Here is a 20,632-nt window from a genome sequence, read left to right as displayed (position 1 = left end):
CAGAACTTTATCTAGAAATGGCAATTGGCCTGAAAGTGCTTTACCAGAAATCTCAACCATTCCTAATAAGTACGCAGGGTTTAACAGCAACAAACCATAGTGATACTCTGGCATGTAACACATTTCATATGTCCTATAGCATACTTAAAGGATATTTAGAAGTAAAGTTCTACTTCTTTGTTGACAGCATGTCTGTGCTGTGCTGGGAGGATGTAAAGCAGTTAAGTCTCTCCAATTACTAAAAAAATACAGACTGAAGTAATTTTTAATGCTGTATGATCTCTGCTGCCCAAGATCCAGGAGGTTACTATGCCACTTTGATTTCTTTGATGTTAGGATGTAGCTTAATGATAAATCCTTTTTCATACTGACATTTCTGAAAGTACATTTTAATAGTCAATGGGCATAAAACAATTTAACTCACACACAGAGTTAAATGGCAATTATCTGAGGGAAAGAACTACACTGTGTCAATTTACATCCCTTCCAGTTCTCGCTTTCTGCACCCAGCTTAAAGCTGCAACCACTCTTGAAGTGTATGTGAAATAAGAAGATCCCCAGAAAGACATAGAATCATAGAATCAACCAGGTTGGAAGAGACCTCCAAGATCATCCAGTCCAACCTAGCACCCAGCCCTAACCAATCAACTAGACCATGGCACTAAGTGTCTCATCCAGGCTTTTCTTGAAGACCCCCAGGGACGGTGCCTCCACCACCTCCCTGGGCAGCCCATTCCAATGCCAATCACTCTCTCTGTGAAGAACTTCTTCCTAACATCCAGCCTATACCTACCCTGGCACAACTTGAGACTGTGTCCCCTTGTTCTATTGCTGGTTGCCTGGAAGAAGAGGCCACCCCCCACCTGGCTACAATGCCCCTTCAGGTAGTTGTAGACAGTAATAAGATCATCCCTGAGCCTCCTCTTCTCCAGGCTAAACAGGCCCAGCTCCCTCAACCTCTCCTCATAGGATTTGTGCTCCAGGCCCCTCCCCAGCTTTGTTGCCCTTCTCTGGACATGTTCCAGCACCTCAACATCTTTCTTGAATTGAGTGGCCCAGAATTCAAAAATTATGTGGCACTCTCAAATGTCTGAAGCATATCTGACACAGGACACTACTGCCCAGATTCTACCCATAACTAAAACGTGAAGTTAATAATTTTGATATTTTCTTATTGCTTTTCTTCCAATTTCATTTGTTCACTCATCTTTGCACAGTGGTGTTCTGGGTTTGTGAAGGTTTTTTATGCTTTGTTTGCAGTTTTTAAATCAAACTTGCTTCACAAAAGACATCCTTATGTCCTAAATATATCTATTCTTCACGGAGCAGAGTGAGACAAAGCACAAAATTGGTACAGATGCTATCAAAATTGAACCAGTTTTAACAAAATCTGCCTTTACTTCAGCTTATCTTTTCCAGATTAGCTTTTCCAGGATCAGGAGTTACACCAGTTCAATTTAATTCACAGCCTCTTGAAAGAATTTCCTTAACATTAAGCGGGAAGGAAAACAATTGGGTAGACCTTATTTTGGGATTTATGGTTGCTACAGTTAAAACTCTACAGAGTCTTATGCTAAGGCTGACATTCTAAGAGGCATACTTGTCTTGAAATTGACAGAAAACAGTAAGAAAGCACACCAGCATCAGGTGGCAAAAAACGGTAGCTAAAAAAAGATCAACTGGGAGGCAGAGAGCCCAGGCTTCAAATTTACCAGTGCATGTCAATATTTACAATGCAAACCATCTGCCACACAAACTGCTTACCATTCATCTCTGCAGTTTACACACTGCCTACATTTAAATCATAGAATCAACCAGGATGGAAGAGACCTCCAAGATCATCCAGGCCAACCTAGCACCCAGCCCTAGCCAGTCAACCAGACCATGGCACTAAGTGCCTCATCCAGTCTTTTCTTGAACACCTCCAGGGACGGTGCCTCCACCACCTCCCTGGGCAGCCCATTCCAATGCCAATCACTCTCTCTGAGAAGAACTTCCTCCCAACATCCAGCCTATACTTCCCCTGGCACAACTTGAGACTGTGTCCCCTTGTTCTCTTGCTGCTTGTCTGGGAGAAGAGACCAACTCCCACCTGGCTACAATCTCCCTTCAGGTAGCTGTAGACAGCAATGAGGTCACCTCTGAGCCTCCTCTTCTCTAGGCTAAACAACCCCAGCTCCCTCAGCCTCTCCTCATAGGGTTTGTGTTCCAGGCCCTTCACCAGCTTCACTGCCCTTCTCTGGACACGTTCCAGCACCTCAACATCTCTCTTGAATTGAGGGGCCCAGAACTGGACACAGTACTCAAGGTGTGGCCTGACCAGTGCTGAGTACAGGGGAAGAATAACCTCCCTTGTCCTACTGGCCACACTGTTCCTGATACAGGCCAGGATGCCATTGGCTCTCTTGGCCACCTGGGCACACTGCTGGCTCATCTTCAGCCTACCTATCAGTACCTCCAGGTCCCTTTCCTCCTGGCTGCTCTCCAGCCACTCACTTCAGTACAGAAACAGAACATAATTCAGAGTAACTATCCTAAACTTCAATTTAGAGTGTCTCTTAAATCTCCAGGTTCAAAGTTGATATAAAAAACACAATCCAACTACAAAACCAAGGCTAAGTACATCTGCATGTGAAAACTGACATTCAACAATTTTAAAGAAAGCTTACCTGTTGTATCAAGGCCTCTAAGCTGTCCATGAACTCGATGGATGTTGAGTTTTGCAGCAATTTCTTTTCCTTTTTCAGCTCCAGCATTGGATCTCAGTGAGCCAGAAGACTGGGGCTGCATTTTACTGGTTTGAATGTAACGATCAAACGTGACAGAATTCCTCCCAGCTTCTGCATTGTTTGAAGTCTCCTCAACTATACCCCTTTGAATACAAGGAAGGAAAAACAATTAAGCAAGACAGACATCTTTCATTTGGTTCTACTTGTTTAAAAGTTCAGACGCCATTAGCTCAGCAGTGTTAAAAAGAATTCTTAAGACAGAAGATTCACACCTTGATAAAAACTACTGAAAAAAAATCTATTTTATCCTGCATGTCATATAACTAAGGAAGAGTTATAACTAAAAAGTCCAGAATTATTCCAGATGAGTCCCTCCACTTCTGCAAGTGCAACTCTACTTAGGTATATGGATAAAACATGAAGACATTGTTCTGACGGAGTTAAGCAATATCATGTTTTCAAACACTCTTCAGAACTGCAGCAAATCTTCTCTTAATTTAACACAAGCAAGAGCCACAAATATAGACCTGCATTATTCTTACCTATTCATACGAACTTGTGTGGCAATTCTATCAAAACACAAAGCTACTAATGAAACGTGAGTCACGGTTTTGCCAGAAGAAACTCCTGGGGATTCATCAACAGATGCTTGTAGTAAACATAGGTTCACCTATTTGGAAAACCCAAAAAAAGAGGAAAGAAATTTAGGAAAATGTGTTACACACAGGATGGTTTGGATGGAAAGGACCTCCAAAGGCCATCTTGTTCAACTACCCTGTAAGGAAGCAGGAACATCCTCCACTAGATCAGGTCGCTCAGAGCGAGAGGAGTCTGTTAGGACTACAGTCATTGTTATTTAACTTGCACGCCTACTGTAAGAAAATTGAACAACTCCAAAACATCCTATCTTGTTCAAAACATTACTCACAAAGCTTCATATAGGCTTTTGGGAAACAATTAGGGATGCAAAATAAGGACAATTTGGGAGTCTTCTATTGTCTACTAAGGAACTAAAGAATAAGTTCTTACCTTTGGTACTGTAACGTTAGCCTGAAGACCTTTAATTGTCACGTTATCTTGCTTAAGTGAGAGATTGGTCTGTGCTGGTCCCTGGTTTGTTGTTCCTGTAGTGGTAGTGTCTATTTTTGTTCCTCTAATATCCTGCTTTGAAGATAACTTGGAAGGGGAAAAAATAAATTTATTCTGACTGAAGCTCAGAGCAGCTAAGCTAAAGAACAACAAGATAGAGTTCATTAGCACAGAAACAGCAAGAGAGCCTGACTTCACTTAAGGCACCACACATCACAATTTCTAGATCAAGGACTGAAGCACAAATAGATACAAATCCATATGGGTAGCAATGACATTCAGCAATAAACCTTCCAATGACCAGATTTCAGCTGCAAGTTTGAGTTCTGTATATGTAAGTAATCTAGGACAACTTATTATGAATTAAATTATTAGTATCCATTTCACTGTGAAGTCCAAGAAATCACAGAATATAGATATGGCCATTAACTTGGACAGAAAGAACTCCTAATTCAGTAGAATCAATATACAATCCTTTTCAAGCCAAATTAAATTTTTAAGGTATCAGATGAACTGCATAAAAACTCCACCCCATGTGCACTTTTACAGATCACTGTGAACTTCATCTCAAATAGACTATCTCTGTAACTACTGTAAAATGCTAAAATGATGTATTAGTGATATGAATAGAGCACATAAGAATAGCAGTTATAGTACTTTCTAAGAACAGAAAGTATGATCTCCTGCAAATGACTAGGCTAGATTATGCTCATGAAAAAACTTAGTTCTGTAAGAGACTACCTCTGGCCACCAAAAGTCTGTATGTAACAGCTGATTCTAAAAATGCAGACACATGAGGCACAAGACAGAAATAAACACATATCCCAAACTGACATAGCATTTAGCTACTACATCTCAAAACACTGATTTTAATTACAGCTTTTCCATATGTAAAAGATAGAAAACCATGTTCTCTCAAATCTTTGTACATTTTTCTTGTTCCACTCCCTTCTTACATTTTCTGAGAAACTTGTTTTGCTGTTCTGCACAGCGTCTCGAAGAACTTTGCAGTGCAGATCGTCAACAATTGCTGCTGGGTGCCGTGAGCTAGCGCAATGCACCATTGCTTCTATATACCTGTGGGAGGAAACAAGCCCACACACATCACTGAAACTTCCAGCTCCACGTGACACATCATCAATAATATTTAATTAACAGTACAGTGGGGAAGAAAAAAGGCAGCACTGACACACATAACAGACTCTTCCCAAGTCAGCATAGCATTTTTTACCTTCATCAAGTGAAATGCAGAATTAGATTGTCTGCGTGCACAGCCCTGCTGTTCCATCAGTCACGTTACTCAACCCTTTTACCTGAGCCTTTGCTGAACACGACAACTTTCATTTGAGACCATTTTTAGCACAATGGATGAATACTGCAGCAAGAAAAGGAAAATTAATTACCTATCCAGTGCCTCTGCTACAAGAGGAGTCAGGACTACGTCTACAGTTCCTTTTACTTCTACTATGGCTGTTGTTCGTGTCTGGAAGACTGGGTGATCCAGTGTCCATTCTTCTGTTATTGTTTCATCATCTGTATTTTCTGCAGATTTCTTCTCCAAAGGAGTGTAAGGTGTACTGAACAAGTCAAATACACATTAATAAGCTAGGCTTGTAAAAGAGATACAAGAGTGTCCTGGTACAATTTCAGTTCCTCATAAAATGCATGTAATGGCAGGTTTCATCTATCAAATGGCTTGGAAAGCACAAAGGTAAAATCCCAGGGCAAGGTCCTTCCACAGATTCAAGTTCAGGTTTTAGCAGTGCAATGGAGACTTGTTATAAGCACCTCTCAAATAAATTTAAGTTGCAATTCATAATCTTGGAAATGTAAAAGGTTAAATAAATTTCATGCTTTCAGGATGTCTGTCTTTTTGACCAAACACAAACTTTTTATAACAGAATGCTCTGTTCTAAAAGATCTGTACTAAAAACTATTGCTACACACCAAATTCTGGAAGGACTAGCAATAGCCAAAAAGATTAACTAAAGGGAAATCTTGCTCTTAAAAATATATGAATAATGTTATACAGTATTCAACTTACTTAGCTGTTGATCCTGACAGCTGCATGCCTCTGTCCAGTAATGAATTAGCTGTGAGACCCTGTTTAACAATCTAAGATAAAAGTGCAAAGAAATGTGTTACATTTCCTATATATGAATAAAAAAACCACCTCTCAAGGAATCTTCAAATAAAGATTCTCCTCATTTTCTTTTTCCTTAAGAGAACTTCCCATATGTGGATTCTCCAATACAGAACACAGAAACTCCTAGGTTGTTTATCTGAATTACTTGAGGGATTAGATTGCAAAATTTTTACATAGAGTGACTAAATGATTTTAAAAAGACTCCAAATACTAATCTACATGAAGACAAACCCTTTGCTGCAATGGGCTAAGAAATTCCAGAGCTCTGGCACCTATTCTTTATTGTTTTCAATACTTCTCACATATTTCCCTTCAGCCTCTTCCTTAAGCATGGATGCTCATGTCCATATATCACAAGAAAACCACGGTCCAAATACCATGGAAAAAAAAATTAGTTTCAACTTCACTTTGAAGTATATCATCTACAGCCTAGATTATACTTCATCAGCACTAAATGCACTGTCACTGAAGTTCTGCAAATCTATGTTTCAAACAATACTCACATAAATAAGCTTCTGCTGTATAACATTTAACAGGCAGCATTTTAAAATGCAATACTAATTCAGAATGCACATATTATCCACAATATTAAAACTCCATCTTCTCTTTTTCTTAACCTCCCAGCCACACAGCCCATGATCTGAACTTGGAAATCCAAAGTATTCCTTAACTAGAAGTAAAGAAGTTTCACGTTTCTCACAGCTTCATTTACAGAAAAATTGTAGTAAGTGATTTTAACTTGTTTTGAACTCTCATTCCTTCCTCTACTATTTCCTCCTTCTTCCATACCTTAAAAGTTGGGACAGACAGCTGCTCAAAAGACGATGAGCTTTCTTCACTCGTTGGTGTGTCAAGGTCTAAAGGGCGATGCAATGAGGATTTTGAAGTTCTTTTGTTAGTTGGATGCTTTACTGACCAGTTAATCACCTGGAACTGTGTAAGATAATTCTGGTAACAGGCCATTACAGGCTGCTGGGAAGTAATTTGCTCACTTTCCACAGTCTTCTCAGATTCCATGACATACATGCTGTCAATATGCTCATCATCTCCTCCCAGAGCTGAAACAAATGAAGCCTGTGAAGGATGAGTCTTAATTGGCAATGTTTTAACATCTTGACTAATTTCTCCATGCATTGTGCTTGTCAAGGGCCCCTCCACACTGTGATAAATAGACCCTCTACTATATTCAATTTTCTGAGCTTGCTTTTTTCTCTTCTTCCTCCCTGGATAGGTTCCTGGACCTTCATCACTACTTATTGGCTCAAACTCTTCTGCTGCAGAAAAGTAAGCTTCACTATCAGCCATCGACATACTGGAATCCATCGAGCGATACTGGTGAAATGAGTTTGAATCTGCAGATGGAGTATATGGAAAAGACCCAAAGCTCCTCCTCTGCTTTGGGGAGTCCAAGACATTCTCGTCACTGCGAGACACATCGCTGCTGAACTGCACACCAACTGGCACAGGCTGCTTGTCTCCATAGAAGGCTGCCGTGAGGCTCTTGGTGCTGCCAAGACGAGTAGAGCACACGGACGCTTGCCGCTTCAGCGGAGACCGCAGGGGAGACTGACCAACAGGTCTTTCCTGGTTGCCAGGGGATGCAAGGCTGCCCTCTGCACCCTCAACTGCAACACTGGAAGCAAAAAAATAAAGGATCATTAGCTTATTTTATTATTAATGCTTCTCATCATTACCATAGCAATTATTTTCACAATGCTGACTACACACTTGTTCATCCACTTGTATATATACAGATGATGGAAAAAGAAATGTTCACAGCAAGTGCTGTTGTCTTACATATTGGATTTTCTACCCAGACCTGGCAATCATCTCCCACTAGGGATCCAAATCTGTCTTCAAAGAAGGAAGTGCATTTCAGCAATACCATTATCAAATCACCAGCACCTCAAAAACTGCTAAATAAAAAAGTTTTATTCCATCCTAACATGCTCAAGAGGCAAATTTATACTCCTACCTGGGCAGAGAGTACTAACCTTCCATGCCCATCTTCCCTTTTTGCACCAGACAAGAAGTCCTTCTGTCCCAGGTGATCTTCAGTAGTTGATGATGGGCTGTCCTTCTCACCTGCAAGCAAGGGGAGCGCAGCACTAGAACTGCTGGTCTCCTCCGAGGATGAGGAGGAGCTATGGGAGCGCAAGGGCACTTGGAGGCTTAGGTGTTGCGCTTTTCTTTCTATCTCTATACCCATAGATCTGCAATCCCAATCTTTGCGTTTTGCACCATTTGCTTTACCTAGGATCAGAAACAGAAAAAATGAACATCTTATAAACACAGCTGCTATGGTCACTTCCCTGCCCACTGAAATAAAACTCCTTATTTAATAAAAGCCCTGCTTCTGAAATGCATGCACGTACTAGCATGTCGCAGCAACAAAAATGAATGAAGTAATTGCAGCAAAACGTTAGACTGTCTTGGTACACTGCTTTCTATATAAGCAGTGTATCAAACAAGTCAAGAGAAGTAAGTCAAAAACAGAAGCAAGTAAAAAAACTTCCCTGTTACTGAGAAAGGAGTTGCACATTAATATAAAAATTCAGGATATGCAAGCCTGCTTATTACTTTCAGACTGTCTGCTCTTAGAGAAGTCCCTGTCACTGAAAGACTTCTTACACAAGAATGCAACAGCTACTACTCACTAACCAGAATCAGAAGGGCTATAAGCACTCATGCGCAGGTCAGAAATTACACTTTGGGACAAAGTAACAGAAAAATTACCATACAATGCACTCTCACCATCTAGAATTTTAGGAATCTCCTTAGTAATTATCCATTCTCCTGGCTGCAGTAAAGACTGCCCATAAAACATATCAGATTCTGCACTTGTACTTGAGAAGGCAGAGCTGCTGGAAGGTGTCAGTTCCTCAAGCTTGAAAAAATCTAGTCCCGTTAATGTGCCACCAAAGAATCGACAGCCACCAAGACAGCCACACTTGTTCTTGCTTCTCTTGTTCCTCAAATTGTCATCAGGCCACAAAAACCACAATCTATACAAAGGTTGAAAAAACAGAAAACAAAACATAAATATTACCTCATCAGCCTTAGTACATTTAAGTTCAGAGAAAACAAGATTAAAAGACATCCTTCTCTTAAATGTGAGCTCCTATTTCACCCACTGTGAGATGAGTAAGATTTGTATGTGAAACACAGACATTTAGACATAAAAAGAAGGATTAGCTGCATAAAGGAGCATATCTGTGGGAATCAAAAAAGGGAGTCAGCTAAATGTGATTAATGATGTATCTCTGGAGCACATCTCTGTGCACCCTTAATGCAGTAAGGTTAAAGACATAGTAAACTGGTATTCTCACCTTGTGTAACATCTGCATGGAAGCGACATAACAGAACACAGAACTGAAAGTAGTCTGTGCCAAGATAGCCGACAACTCACTAATACCTCACTGTTATCCAATAAGAATGTTAAAAAAAATATTTTACCCAATCACTCTATTCCCTAACTTGTAGAGTCACCACAATCTGTAGCATGGCATATAAAAAAGACTGCTGCTATAGCAATAAACAGCTTTGGCTTCAACTACTATGGCCACATATTCCTGCGTCACTGTTATTTTGGTCCATCACTAACTAAAATATATAAAGCAACAGGTATCAGCAATGTATCTGCCAACCATGTTGAGGCAGATTATGTCCACCTACCAAAATAGATGCTAATAGTAACAACTCTTTCTCCCTGCACAGAGGCAAGCACTGCAAATGCTCCAGACTGAAGCATGCTGCTTACGCTTGGGACAACTGCTCTTTGGGGAAACACACAAATCAGAGTTATACCAGGCGTCTTCTTCATAGCTGCTCGTCTGTTTTTTTGGGACTCTTTAAGGCCTATTTTCAGTTCAAATTCAGTTCTCTCCTCTCCCTGATTGTAATTTTTGAGGTACAAGGGAAGGCAGAGGAAAAACTAATTTTTGCCAAAAATCACATGCTTTTCTATAGTCCAAGCACATTAAAACCACAAAACCCATTGCTAAACATTCAACATACTCAAACAAAAAACCCAAACTATTATCTATGTAAGAAAACAAACAAAAATCCCAAAAGCAACCCCCAAATTTCCATCTTTAGATGAATGCATTAATTTACACCACAAAAAAAAACTCAAATGCACCTCTCAATCTTACCTCTTGGTTCGGTTATCGTGCGTTTCTAAGAAATGTCTCTGCACTTCGTGTTTAGAAGGATGATCTGCAGCTAAAGCAATATCAGCAGTGATAAGCCCCAAGTTGACAGAGCCAGCTTCCAGCCAGTATGCCCTCCTCAGTATTGGCTGAAGACCAGTTCTGCAGTTGTTCACCTGCTCAACATATTGTCTCAGTTGCAAGTCCTGAATAGCAGCACTTACACCTTCTCCAACAGACTGGTTGTGGAGGTTGCAGTTTGCAATACGGATAGCACCCATCTGAAAACACCATTGAAAACATGAAGTGATTAGTCATGAGTGAAACATAGAAAGGTCAGACTTAAACCAGTTAAGACAACACCTACTACTCACTCTAGAAATACCTCATTAAAGTGTTTTCACTAAAAAAGGCAGAGAAGTAGTTTTAGATGCAAGCACATCGCATACACAAAAGAAGGCAAGCTTAGAAATTACTTTCAGCCAGTTTTTAAACAACAACAATTGAACCTCAACATAGGAGTCTCCTTTTCTAAAGGGATAAAAATGAAAGCATGGACAGAAGTAATGAACCTTTAAAAAAAATTAAATAATGATTAAATTCTTCACTGTAATCTAAAAACCAAGAAACCTGAAACCTGCAAAATCAGATACATGGTCTGATACCACATATATTATTCTATGTCCTTAGAGTAAAACACCAACTAGCTACTTTGGCACACAAAGCTGGTTTAACTCAACAGTTACTAAATATTCAGTGAGACAAACACATTAAACATTGCACAACTCCAGAAATTCCAGATCCTAAACCTTAACTGAGTCCCCTATGAATTGTGTTATAGTAGTCCTTGTATGATCACATTCTGATTCTTGTACTGGTGTAACTTCACTAGTTTTGTTGAATTGAACTGGAGGTTGTCCCTCTCCTCTGGAAAGCACAGTACCAGGAGCAAGTCCTCCTCAAAGGTAAATCTGAAGCTCTTGCTCTATCTTTGCACTTAGCTGTGGAAACTGATCTCCGTGCCCACACATAATCAGTCTTCCCTGAACTGGTGTACACTAATAAAGATGACACAGCCCTGCCACACCTGCTTAGTCTCCATACATCAAATAATCTCAAGACACAGGAACAAGTTTCCTGCTCTGTTTGAACTGTCTCAAAATGTTACCATGAGGACCTGAAATTTCAGACTGGGTTTTCAACCTTTTTACAAGGAAAAGAAGGAAAGGAGAAAAAGAAGAGCTACCCACAGGGTTAATACTAAACATGCCCAGAGAAGAGCCATGAGGATGATCGGAGGGCTGGAGCACCTCTCCTAAAAGGACAGGCTGAGAGAGTTGGGGTTGTTCAGTTTGGAGAAGGCAAGGCTCTGGGAAGACCTTATTGTGGCCATCCAGTATCTGAAGGGGGCTACAAGAAAGCTGGTGAGGGACTTTTTAGGATTGCAGGTACTGATAGGATTAGGGCTGACAGAGCAAAATCAGAAATGGGTAGATTTAGATTAGATGTTAGGAAGTAGTTCTTCAATATGAGGGTGGTGAGTCACTAGAACAAGATGCCCAAGGAGCTAATGGAAGGCCCATTGCTGGATGTTTTTAAGGCCAGGCTGGTTGTGGCTCCGGACAAACTGATCTAGTGGAAAGTGTCCCTGCCCATGGCAGGGGGGTTGGAGCTAGATGATACTTGAGATCCCTCCCAATCTTGACAATTCTGTGAAATTATTACTTCCCATCTCTGTCACAGACTATAAAGGAAGACTGGAAACAATTTTTATAAATGCAATGAAATTCATTCAGAATATAATTTTCTAGAGTTGTTCAGGTTATTAAGCTGCCTTTGAAAATACTGCCATTCATACTTATGGCTGCAAGTACAGCTAGTATTTGGGATGCTGCTATTTAGTATTGAACTCAAGAGGATGATTTTTTTTACTTTCACAAGGTAGCAAGCCATTCAAATAAGAAGATATCCTACCATTAAAAAACATTTTAAATAATTATCACTTCCCTTCAGTTAGATTCTTGCTCATAATGTGAAACTGTCCCCAAAACCTTGCATGTTAAGTCTATCTTTTAAAAATATCTATTAAAGGGCAGCACAACTACTGGTCACTTTTACCAGCACAGCACTTCTCTCCTTTTCTGTTGTTACCAAACTCAACTGTCTCTTAACTTATGCTACATTAAGTAATTTTTTTCCAGATTTCTGTTGGATGATAATGCAAAGATTATCAGCTTCTTTTTGCTCAACTTTTTTCAACAGAGACACACAATGCAGTAGTCTAGATTCACTCAAGCAATGGCACTAACACTTCACCAATCTCCATCAAAGATACACCTTAGCTCCAACAGCTCTAACATGTGAGATGATAGTGAGTTACCAAGCACTAACTTGCATGCAATCCACATCAATTATTTCCAGTTGCTGAGTTACTAACTTACAGCACAAGTTCTTATTAGCTCTCAGATACAGACACTGAGATTTATACTGTGCAGTGTTTCCTTGCACCAATCTGGCGGCTTCCAGTCTTATTCTGGCAGACACCCACTCCTCTCTACCACTTTATGAGACTTCTAATGGAATTACTAAGCAGAAGCCAAACTGACCTACTCCTGGCCCAGTTCAAGCCAACTTTTTTCACTTCAAGTTTCCAAAATTCTGCTTAGTCCATTGAGTGTAAGGAAGCAATAAATTCAAGTAGCTATTCTATCAAAAAAGCAAAGAATTCTACTGACAAAGAAATATTTTTACCTTTATATTGGTGGCACAGCCATGTTCTACCACATAGAGATCTGCTCCATCCATGGCTAAGCGTGTCATTGTGTACTTTAAATCATCAGATGTTGGGCATGGCCCAGGGACACAGTTCATCTGACAGAAAAAAAACAAAACAAAACAAGACAAGATTGAAATGCACATGAGAAATTTCAGGGTTTTTTCTGCTTAATATTCTATTTACATTCTGTTTAACACAAAAGTAAACCCAAAGCAATAAAAAGTTACTTATTCTGCACCATCAACATGAGGATGGGAAGTTTCTGTGTCAAGGTTAGTTTTCACTAGTGTGTTTACTTCTACCCAGCAACATCACCCAACAGGCTCTCCTGGATTCCACCAGCAAAAGGCAAATTGAGTTTCCTAGTCAAGAACGTGATAGAAACTGGAACACAGCAAGGAGGATATCGACAAAGAAAATCCAGGATTCATACTTAATATATGGCAAGCCTCCTTTGGCCTTAAGTCACTGTGTATGTGGATTCCAAGAGATCAGCACCAAAAGCAGAATCACCAATAACAAGTTAGTCAGCACTGTTCCATCAAAAAGGATATGGATGAATAAGTACCATGGAATTGTGCCAGAAGCACAAGGGGAAGCATGACCTTTGTCTCCTAAGGAACACTGGAGTATGCTGTTTGGCTCCTGACTGTCACAGAAACAGGCATGACTTCTGTGGATACTGTTTTTCAAAATCATTCAGAGCACAGAAACCCTGCCTGTCTCCACAGGAAAATCCAGAGAGAATCACTTTTCTTTCTCAAACATAATGAGCTATCACTTAGCAGAGGGAACATCCCATCTATTTACTCCACATGTCTTGATAACTGCATTTCTGGACTGTTCCCAAGAACCTATGCAAACATAGTGAGCAATTAAGGTGGAAGAAAGGTTACCTTAGAGTCACAAAAGCGACGATCAATGCCATGCTGACATATTACTACAGATTTTGGCCTTTCCAGTTCAAACTCCCGGCATACCACATGGAATAGAAAGGTCTGGCCCCATTCCACAAGACAAGCCAGCTGTAAGCAAGTAACAACACACTGTGTAACAGTAAGTACACAAAATGAACTTGGGATATACAACAGAGCACTGAAAGAACATCACCACAAGCTGGGAGGTGAGCAGGAGTAAAACAAGTGTCCACCATAGCCCTCTGGATGTGTTACTCTGCTTACACATACTCCATTTCCCATTGCACAAGATCACAGAACCATAGAAAAGTTTGGGTTGGAAAGGACCTCCAAAGGTCATCTAGCCTAAGCCCCCTGCAGTGAGCAGACACACTCTCCACATTGCTCAGAGCCTTGTCAAGCCTGACTTTGAATATCCCCAGAGATGTGGCCTCAACTATCTCCCTGGGCAATCTGTTCCAGTGTTCCACCACTATTCATGGTGAAGAATTTGTTCCTAATGTCCAATCTAACTGCAATTCTCTAATTTCAAACCACTGCTGCTTGTCCGATCACTACAGATTTATTTATGTGTGTACCACTACATGCAAATGTCTGTAGTTTTTTATTGAAACTACTGTGATGTTATAGAATCATAGAATCAACCAGGTTGGAAGAGACCTCCAAGATCATCCAGTCCAACCTAGCACCCAGCCCTAGCCAGTCAACTAGACCATGGCACTAAGTGCCTCAGACAGGCTTTACTTGAAGACCTCCAGGGACGGTGCCTCCACCACCTCCCTGGGCAGCCCATTCCAATGCCAATCACTCTCTCTGTGAAGAACTTCCTCCTAACATCCAGCCTAGACTTCCCCTGGCACTACTTGAGACTGTGTCCCCTTGTTCTGTTGCTGGTTGCCTGGGAGAAGAAGCCACCCCCCACCTGACTACAACCTCTCTTCAGGTAGTTGTAGACAGCAATGAGGTCACCCCTGAGCCTCCTCTTCTCCAGGCTAAACAACCCAGCTCACTCAGCCTCTCCTCATAGGGTTTGCCATTAAAGTTGATTGAGATCTTCATTCTGAAAATAGAGCTCCCCCCAAAAATACCCTATCATTCAATTTAAACATCAGACATCCTTGTGTATTAGTAGCAAAGACAGATTTAGAAAGCATAGGAGGAAACTGGCTAAACAGAACACTGAATCTCACTAGATCTAGCAATTAGCCTATTGATGATTTAAGCCTTTCATATAGTTAGCTCATTCATAAAGGAAATGATTCACGACTGTCTGTCTCTATTATGAGAGGGAAATGAGCTTTCTTTGGCTAGCCAAAGAAAAGGACGCTTAAAATCAGCAGTAATTTAAAATTAATTCAATAAAGCTATGACTGCCCTGCACAGAGTATCTCCTCCTGCCTTCACGCTATGTGAGGTAAAAGATGATGACCCTGAAATAGCAAATTCAAGTTCAGCTCCACGGCAGTGCTGACACCAACCAACCAAAAAAAAAAAAAGATAAAGGAACTCCCAAGAACCACTGTATGAAGCATACAATTGAATGTGGCTTTGTAAGGGATGAAAATCTTTGAGTTGCATCAAGCATTTAGAAAAGTTCTCTAACCTTAGAGCACTTTGAATCGAGAAGGTTTAATTTAGAAGTATAGAACAGTGCAGTAAATACTAGAGCTGACCTGAATCAGTGGGAGCATTTCGCAAAAAACATGAGCATGTATCTGGAGTCTACTCTTTACATCACTGAAACTGCCTGCATTTATTTTACAGAATCACAGAATGTATCTGGTTGGAGGAGATCTCAAAGATCTACAGAAGTCTCCTATTTAGAGCAAAATGTGTTTATTCCTTGAAAATACCGTCAGTTTTTAGAGGAGTAAGAGGATGTAGCAGTGTCTTTAAAAAAAGGTGATGTTGTGGGTACAATGAGATAGGATGGGCATGGTGGGTGGGATGTGGTGTGGGATGGACAGGGTGTGGGGTGGCAGACACAGACGGCACCTGGTGGAGGAGGCAGGGTGATGGTGGACCCTACATCAGTTTTACAAGAAAGAAGGAATGAAATACTTCCAAGTTAATAATTTCTAGATGATACCTGTGGTGCTGTAACTTTGGCTGTAAGACTTCCAGCCTGTATATCAATCAGCCATGCATATTCTAGAGTATCACTTCCAAGAGGCAAGCCTTCTGCTGAAAACATGGCATGAGCACGCAGCTGCAGACCTGACAGGCTGATGTGACCCTCTCGAAGAACTTCATCCACTGCAGGTCGCTGTTAAGGACAAGCAAGTTAAAGCTAACGTTTGCAAAGAACACATCAATAGATGTATTGCTCTGAAAGTCCATCACAACTTGTGCAACACAAACACATAAAAAATAGCTTACTACCTGATAGTTATCATTCAGAAACAAATTCACTGGGGACAGCACAAGCTGAAGCATTGTTTCTCTAAAGCCTTTCTTCATCTCAAAGCACAATCTTTCCAAGAAAGCTGTAGGGCACTCAGGACCATCTGGACTGCAATGCTAAAATAAAAATTAAACACACCTGGTTTAGAAACTAGAAATATACATCACGGTTGAAATTGTAAGATTGGAAGAAATCCTGTGAGCAGGACACATGCAACCTTTCAACAATAACATCAACAGCAATTCAAATCTATCTGGGTGAACCCAACTTTAGATCTGGTCTCTTGTTTGAATTCCAAGGGAATCCCTCAGAATGCAGCTGCACACAGCAGAAGGCACCATTAGAAGACAGTTTTGCCAATTAGCAAAGAAATCATAATAGCCAAATAAAAATATCATTACACAGATCAAGTTCATTGAATAAAAATCACATCAAAATAACAACTCAGTTCTGTCTCCCGGATCAGCAAAACAAATCATGTCCCAAATTTGTTTAGCGAGCCACAATTTTAGTATACACACACTCTGGTAAACATCACTCTGAGCTAAATGTTCCAGAAAGTTAAATTTAACTCCAAATTAGGAAATCAGGAAAAAAAAAATAAATTGCATGAGGCAAAATACTTCAAGACTGTGAAGTCCTTACCACTGGCAACCGCCCATGCACTTTGTACAAATTAACAAGCACAGTGATATCCCAGGGGCGCAAAGTAAGAGGGTGAACTGTCTTGGCTGCACTTTCATTTTCTTTTCTGTCATTTTCCACTCCAACAGCTGTCCACCCAGAGCTTGAAGATGTTGACAGTGACAAAACAGGGCTTGAAATAACTTCTTCAAAATCAGTGTACATGTCATCTTCGCCAAAATAATTTTCCTAGGAAAAGGAATTGTTATTACCATATGGAAAACAAAAACAAAGGGCATGTAGTGAAGTACAAATGCAACCTTTTCCTCTGTGTTAGCCCTCCCTAAAACAGTGGGTCTAGCTACAATCTGTAGCTGTAGAAACATTTTCCTCTACTTGATGACAAATGGATACCTTAAGGAAGTAAATTTAGGCTATGTGCTTTGCAGGAAGAGAAGGGGTTCTCAGTAGTACACAAAATACCACTGTTCTAGATGCATGCAATGTAAATAACTACTCTGAAGTACTACTACTTACAGTTTAAACATCAATAACTTGGAGATTCAGAACAAAAAACACATCTGCAGGAAGCCACTCTCATATAATCTTCTAAAATCAGTGGATTCCAAAGTCTTAAGCATGCTCCTAAAATATATCAGTTGATAAACATTTCTCCTCTTGGGTTTAAAACTCACCTTGTTGCTAAGCCTATGCCCCTCAGCTATCCAAGAACAAGGTGATTTTTGCCAAATTTTATCAGAAAACATTAATTAAAAAAAAAACCAAAACATCAGCTCCCTGTGCTTCACATTAAATGCATCAGAATCAGAATGACAATATGTCACCTCTTCAACTGAAAAAGGCTATTCTCTCAAAAACAGTTCTCAGTGATGCAGGTTACATTCTCGTTAACTCAGCATGCAGGAAGTGTTGGGAAGTAACCATTCCATAAAGCAAAATCCTTCCTGGCCAAAGAAGCTTCAATACAAATGTTGCTCCCTTATTCATTATCAAAAAGTAATTCAGTACTGTCAGCATGGGAGGCTGAGGGAACGTTTCAACTGTTACAAATTCTGCAGATGATTCACGAGAAAACAAGCACTAGAGTGAGGACTAAATTGAAACCAGTGGTTCTTGCCTGAACTGATACAGCTGTTTCTTGCTCCCCTCCTTCCCTCTTTTGTGCCTTATCTGTTTTCCAAAACTTAGAATCATAGAATCAACCAGGTTGGAAGAGACCTCCAAGATCATCCAATCCAATCTAGCACCCAGTGCCATAGTCTAGTTGGCTGGATAGGGCTAAGTGCCTCATCCAGTCTTTTCTTGAAGACCTCCAGGGATGGTTACTCCACCACCTCCCTGGGCAGCCCATTGCAGTGGAAAATCACTCTTTCTGTGAAAAACTTCCTCCTAACATCCAGCCTATACCTCCCCCTTCTTTTGTAAGCAACAAAAAAGCAAGGCAGCTGTGTCCTTGAAAAAGGTCTGTGGAAAAGTCAGGCTCCTTATCGGCCTTGAAGCAACAGCTCCTGCAGACACTGAATGTTGACATCTTGCATTGAGCCACAAAAGTATTTGTGGTGTTAACACATGTGAGTTAAACACTGCACTGTGGCCAAACCAAAAACCCCTCAGACGTTAAGCAAAGACAATCTGCTTTGTTTTTCAGCAAAGAATAAAGGTCGATGTTACAACGGACCTTGAAGTGCTCTTTACAAGGCAGGCCCAGCAGAGGGTGCTAAGAACTCCTGTAAATGTTTCCTGGTATCTTCTACTGGGGATTGCTGCAAGGACCTAGCCACCATCCACTCCCACCCACAAGCCCTTCAGCGAGAAACTCTGTGCACACCTCAAAACTACTCCTTCCGAACAAAAGGCTTAATTGCATGAACGTTGCATGCCCAGGAGCCTCTCCCAGGTGTTTAAAAAAATCAATGAAAATAACCTGAAAGCAACAATCTAAGTAAGGTAAACAAGCATAAACTCCATCCTAATCTATGCAGAGATGCTGTCAGCACAGCTGGACAAAAAGATACAAACACAGTCATACATAAACATACTGAGAAGAACAATAAAGGTGCATGTACAAAAATGAGTTCATAATCTAAATTTTCCTTGGAAAGGCAACATCTTCAATATGAGAAATCTGCTCTTAAAATATTAAATCACCATAGAATTGAAGGACCTGAGATTTGTTTACATATCCATTCAGAGCACTGAGAAGTGCTTCTTAGCTTGGAAAGACAAAATCATATTGTGAATTTAAGAGCTCCAAGCGAGCCCACAGAATCTAATTAAATAAAAAGCAAACAATGAGAGCACTCTATGAAGTTAAAAAGTAATGGAAGCATGAGTTCCATGCACAAAGTGGGTAACATAAGCTCTAGTCATAGTAATGGGATTTTTTTTTCATTTCAAATTTACTACTGCAGAAGTGAAAGAAGAAATTTTCTGCACATAAAGTCTGAAGCATATGCTCTTCTTTGAGAGGAAAATTATGCTCATATAAATCTACATATGTACATGTTGGAAGTCTTCTCTTAAGCTTGTGCCAATTAATTTATCCCAGCTGCTTCACACCGCCAAATGAAATCACTGCAAACTAATGCTTACAAAACCTTTTTATCTCAATTCACACATTCTGCAGAGTTCTAATTTTCCACTTCCAAACGATTATTTCTCTTTCGTACCTGCTGCTATCCACAAATGTTAAAAGGTGTGTTCCTGTGCCTACCTTTATGGACAGAAAAGCTTTCAGCAAGGGCCCATACAGGGTTATCTGGGAATCTGGGGAGAGTTCCAGTTCCACGTGGAGCTTATCTGGGGGCAGCTCTGAGGGGTCAAGGGGAAGGCGAGTTGAAGTCGTGGGAGATGAAATGACGCTTTCTGCTGTTTTCTGCGATGGCCTTAGCACAGACAACATAGTTTCTTCCATTTCTGACACTGGAGCAAAATAATGATGAGAACAAATTTTGATTAGCAGTTAGGCTGCTGACAGACAAAATTCTGCAAATATCAATGTGGAGTAAACACAAAACTTTTTGCAGCTTTCTGATTATGTTCATGTGTACGCTACATCGATGGGAAGACAGGAAACTATCACAGAACCACAGAATAGAGAATATTTTAGTCAATGTTGATTATGTGAGAAAAACAATCCTTCAAGTTCTGGAAAAAAACCAAAACACACCAAAATAAAAACCCAAACAACAACAACATTTCCATTTATTTATCTTGCTTTTCAAGTTAAATGAAGACATGCTTTCATTTCAGATTTCCCACAACCACACAGCTCATTGCAGAATAAACAGAAGCAAATAAACAAACAGGAAAACAGCATAAGTTCTATTAAAAGCCTGTTCTGAACTAGTAGCTTTGTAGGACAAAAATTCCTCTCAAACAACTCAATTACGCCAGTCACAAAACAGTTTGTAAATCCAAATCTTATTTCCTATCCCTTTGTAGTTTGGATTATGAAAGCATTTGGCCTTTTTTCTTTTTTGAGGAAAGGCAACAAGTAACTGGAAGTGCTTTGGGGAAATAAAGCAATTGCTGGGAGGCAAAGAACTCAATGGAGAACTATATAAAATTGATGCTCCAGATGGAATATTTCAGGTGCCAAATTAACTGAAAGAACTGGCATATACAGGACCACAATGAATACATTCCTACAGCCAGCAAACCTTCAAGGCTTTAATTTACAGTGCTTGCTCAGTGCTTGTGCTGTGTGGATAAATTACATAAATGCTGCAGTGAGAAGGCCACTTTCTGGAAGCTGCATCTCTTGCAGTGCAAC

At 40.3% G+C, this 20,632-nt stretch overlaps 1 protein-coding gene across 11 annotated transcripts in view; it reads right to left on the bottom strand.

Annotated features, from left to right (window-relative positions):
- Window positions 1–20,632, bottom strand: part of BLTP1 (bridge-like lipid transfer protein family member 1) — a 115,321-nt gene that overhangs the window by 59,322 nt on the left and 35,367 nt on the right. For 10 of the 11 annotated variants that reach the window (XM_064149935.1, XM_064149924.1, XM_064149925.1 and 7 more), the window contains exons 19-34: window positions 19,571–19,779; window positions 16,858–17,085; window positions 16,191–16,328; window positions 15,898–16,074; window positions 13,788–13,916; window positions 12,867–12,986; window positions 10,119–10,396; window positions 8,719–8,969; window positions 7,959–8,217; window positions 6,754–7,597; window positions 5,863–5,933; window positions 5,222–5,395; window positions 4,775–4,895; window positions 3,759–3,905; window positions 3,272–3,399; window positions 2,670–2,872 (exon numbers count right to left, since the gene is read on the bottom strand). In XM_064149935.1, the coding sequence (XP_064006005.1) occupies window positions 2,670–2,872; window positions 3,272–3,399; window positions 3,759–3,905; window positions 4,775–4,895; window positions 5,222–5,395; window positions 5,863–5,933; window positions 6,754–7,597; window positions 7,959–8,217; window positions 8,719–8,969; window positions 10,119–10,396; window positions 12,867–12,986; window positions 13,788–13,916; window positions 15,898–16,074; window positions 16,191–16,328; window positions 16,858–17,085; window positions 19,571–19,779 (3,477 nt within the window). The remainder of the gene's footprint in view (window positions 1–2,669; window positions 2,873–3,271; window positions 3,400–3,758; window positions 3,906–4,774; window positions 4,896–5,221; window positions 5,396–5,862; window positions 5,934–6,753; window positions 7,598–7,958; window positions 8,218–8,718; window positions 8,970–10,118; window positions 10,397–12,866; window positions 12,987–13,787; window positions 13,917–15,897; window positions 16,075–16,190; window positions 16,329–16,857; window positions 17,086–19,570; window positions 19,780–20,632) is intronic. The other variant, XM_064149933.1, reaches the window with a different exon arrangement.

Source organism: Pogoniulus pusillus, chromosome 10 (genome assembly GCF_015220805.1).
Source record: "Pogoniulus pusillus isolate bPogPus1 chromosome 10, bPogPus1.pri, whole genome shotgun sequence".
Taxonomy (NCBI): domain Eukaryota; kingdom Metazoa; phylum Chordata; class Aves; order Piciformes; family Lybiidae; genus Pogoniulus; species Pogoniulus pusillus.
This window is presented reverse-complemented; position numbering and strand designations above follow the sequence as displayed.